The 3,635-nt window shown below is 37.4% G+C and overlaps 1 protein-coding gene across 1 annotated transcript; it reads right to left on the reverse strand.

Annotated features, from left to right (window-relative positions):
- Positions 1–1,932: 1,932 nt before the first annotated feature.
- LOC133814786 (uncharacterized) lies at positions 1,933–2,364 on the reverse strand. Its single transcript, XM_062247703.1, has one exon. It carries the CDS (start codon positions 2,362–2,364, stop codon positions 1,933–1,935), a length of 432 nt encoding a protein of 143 aa, XP_062103687.1.
- Positions 2,365–3,635: the final 1,271 nt, after the last annotated feature.

Raw genomic sequence — 3,635 nt, forward strand, 5'->3', positions numbered from 1 at the left:
CTAGTTCCTAGTGTACCATTGACTTTACTAGTGAAAGTCGTGTCACAACAAGTTTGTGACGTGAGTGCTCATAACATTTTCAGTTCCAAAAATCAACCCAATAGAGAACCATTATTCAACCTATAAGAAGGTATAGATTCCATATCTGTTAAACTATGTCCCCAACAATATATATCATTGAGTCCCCAAAACAATTGTTCTTAGCCTGATCATTCTGACAAACCTTAACGCATGAATCAAAGGATCAGATTAGATATATAGGAGTTCATAGCAACCTCAGGATTAAGATCATCGTGTATATGATCATCGTTTGATGTGTTTGATTAATACTATGAAACAATGTTTAAACAAGTATTAACAAATGACATCGCTATATATAAAGTACATTCACTAAAGTGTCCTACTACACTAGTGACCCGAATCTAGGTCACTTGTATTCATAATACTAGTGAACCGTACTAGCAGTAATTAATCTAAATATTCCATAACTTTATTGTACTGCAAAATGTTTTAAGTTTATTATCTTAATCTCGATCCTCTCATACCAATATGAGATTAAAACCACATAGATAAACTTTGGAATTTTTCGATATTCACTTAATATTTTCAACATAGTATCAGACATAGACTATATATATAATAATTCAATTCAATTATTTATTTCATTTAAAACATTTGTCAAATATAATTTATTTAAGGGCACTATTCCCAACACGAACCCTACAGGCCATTTTACAAGTACTAACAACATCAATATTTGAAGAGAAATTCCTTACCTCCTTATAACAACCTTGGCCGAAAACCCTAGAGAGTTGAGAGTGTGTTCTTGGTGTTCTTAAGAGCCTAAACACAATACCAAGAATGTAATTACCATGAAGAAGAGAATTTGATCATCTAGGAGAAGAAGAGAATTATAACGATGTAGAAACTTAAAAGAAAACTAGATTTTAAGAGCAAGCATACACTATGGTTTCCCTTTCTTCTTCTTCTTCTTCTTCTTCTTCTTCTCCAAGCTATCTCTCTCTCTCTCTCTCATTCTCTCTCAAAGATTTCATGACCCTCTGTCTCTCTTTCTTTCTCTAGTGACCGAAACCTTGGAATGATGTGAAGAATAAGAGCTCCTGCTCCTATATTTATAGGGATTCAAGGCCTTGGGGTGCAATAATGAGTCAACAATCTCATTGATTGTCCTAAGCTAAAATGGTAATTTTCTATTTCTAATTTACCCCTGTGATTTCTGCACCCCAATCATATTACACTAAGGCCTTGTATCTAGTCTAGGTTCATGATTCTACACAAGAATGGAAACTAGTTAGATTTTCGCACCCTTGGTGACCTGACACCTTGTGACCTTTTTTCGACCAAGTTAGCCTATAAGTTGACGTCGAGGCCTCCGTGATATCTATAGATCTTTTTGAGAGCTTTCCAACGGTATCTTTTATGTGCAAATCTGAATCCTCTAGCTCTAGATATGACTGTTTCTTTACAACTGCCTCAAAAGCCACGAATTTCTCTAGTGATCAAGTTACCCAATTTTATCTATCACCATATTGCTTTCCTTATTTGCACACTCCTTGATTATATTCTAATATATTATTATTTATTAATTGATTTTCTAAAATATTCTATTCCATATTTCTAACTATTCTAGAATTATACCATTATCGTTTTAAATAGAGAAATTAAATAAATAATAGAAAAGAGTACTAACTATTAAAGAATCAACATGCCCACACATGTGCCATGCACACACGTGCACCATAGCTTACACGTTTGGATGCATGCAATGCATGCTCACGTACATTACAAGTCACGTAAAATAAAATCATGCAACCAAGTATTTTCACAATATAATTATTTTAATAATATATTCTAATTTCTAACACAACAATATTCACAAAAATTTAATTTATAACGAAAAATGTCTATTCACTATAATATACCCTCCTTAAAAGGAATTTCATCATCGAAATTCTTCTCACCAAGTAATTTTGGGTATCGGTCTCTCATGTCCTTCTTCAGTTCCCAAGTAGCTTCCCCCTTCGAGTTGTTCTTCCACAAGACTTTGACTAGAGGAATCTTCTTGGTTCCTAGTTCCTCGACTCCTCTTTCCATGATCCGCTCAGGCTTCTCATTATAACTTAGGTCTTGTCTCAGCTCCAATGATTCATAGCTTAATACATGGGAAGGATCTAACATGTACTTCCTCAACATCGATATGTGAAATATGTTATGCGTCTCTGCGAGAGTTGGTGATAACGCTAAACGATATGCCACATGTCCCACCATGGCCAATATCTCAAAAGGTCCAATATACCTTGGGCTCAACTTTCCTCGCTTTCCAAAATGCATAACCCCTTTCATAGGTGACACCTTTAAAAAGACATGCTCACCCACTGCAAATTCGATGTCTCAGTGTTTCGGGTCTGCGTAGCTTTTCTGTCTACTTTGTGCAGTAAGAATTTTCTAGCGAATCTTTTCTACTGCTTCACTGGCTTCCCTTACCGCCTCTGAGCCTAGTATCTACTTTTTTCCCACCTCATCCCAGTGTAGTGGTGATCTGCATTTTCGCCCGTACAACATCTCGTAAGGAGCCATTCCTATCGTAGACTGGTAACTTTTGTTGTAGGAGAACTCCATTAAGGGTAGGTACCGACTCCAGGATTGTAATGCCCTTGATACCCCAAGACCGTTACGGTGAACATTGAACCGTGAATTTATCTCGCTACCCGAGTTCTTTGGTTAAAAACGTGCTTCTAGGTGTTATTAATAGGTTAAGGTGAAAAACCAATCAAAAGGAAAGGATATATTTTATTTAAAGCATAAAACTATTCATGGGCCCATCAAAACGTTTACAAGTTAATTACAACTAAAATGGTCATTACTGTTTAAATTTACAACCCGCCGACCTAAGCGGAAAAAATAGGGTAAACCCCCTAATTCCTTTGAGAACTCCTTGGTCGTGGTAGTCAAGCGACCGCATATGTACACATCACCACCTAAGCTCTCCACTCAAGGCTGGGTGAGCTTTTCTTTCCCTTTACCTGCACCACATAGCACCCATGAGCCAAAGCCCAACAAGAAAACACAATGACGCATGAATATAATATCAACAATGATCATAATAATCATTCAGAACTTTCAGTCCAAAATAGAGGAGTGACAATTAGAAAAGTCACTAAAGTGGATCCCGTTCCCATTAGCCATGTGACGATAGGGTCACCTGGGCATATAAATAAGTGATCCTTTCACTAGCTTATCAAGATAGGTGCTCGATGAACTAGTCACCAATATAACCTACCGCATGACCATAGAGTCACAACCATGGGATTTCGCTCCCTAGCCACGTGACAAGCAGTCACCTAGGCCTTTGGCCCTGGCTCTGAGTAACTAGTCCTAGACTAGTCAAGCGCTTATAATCTTCATCGACCTTAGGGTCGGTCCAGCATTAATGCTCCTAGAGTCATTCAACACTAATATCGATTAGATCTAATCTTTTATCGGCCCTGCGTTCATGACGCTTATGACGTTTCTGACTCTCAGGTCAGTAATATGCGACCAGTGCCGTCCCTGACTAGTCAGTACCATACACAAGTAAGCAAGATCTGCTAAGCATTTAATATGCAATCAATGTC

The sequence above is a fragment of the Humulus lupulus genome, chromosome 2, assembly GCF_963169125.1.
Source record: "Humulus lupulus chromosome 2, drHumLupu1.1, whole genome shotgun sequence".
In the NCBI taxonomy this organism is placed as follows: Eukaryota; Viridiplantae; Streptophyta; class Magnoliopsida; order Rosales; family Cannabaceae; genus Humulus; species Humulus lupulus.

Coding starts and splice junctions, on each gene's coding strand:
- LOC133814786 (XM_062247703.1), bottom strand. CDS start 2,364: ATGAAAGGGGTTATGCATTTTGGAAAGCGAGGAAAGTTGAGCCCAAGG.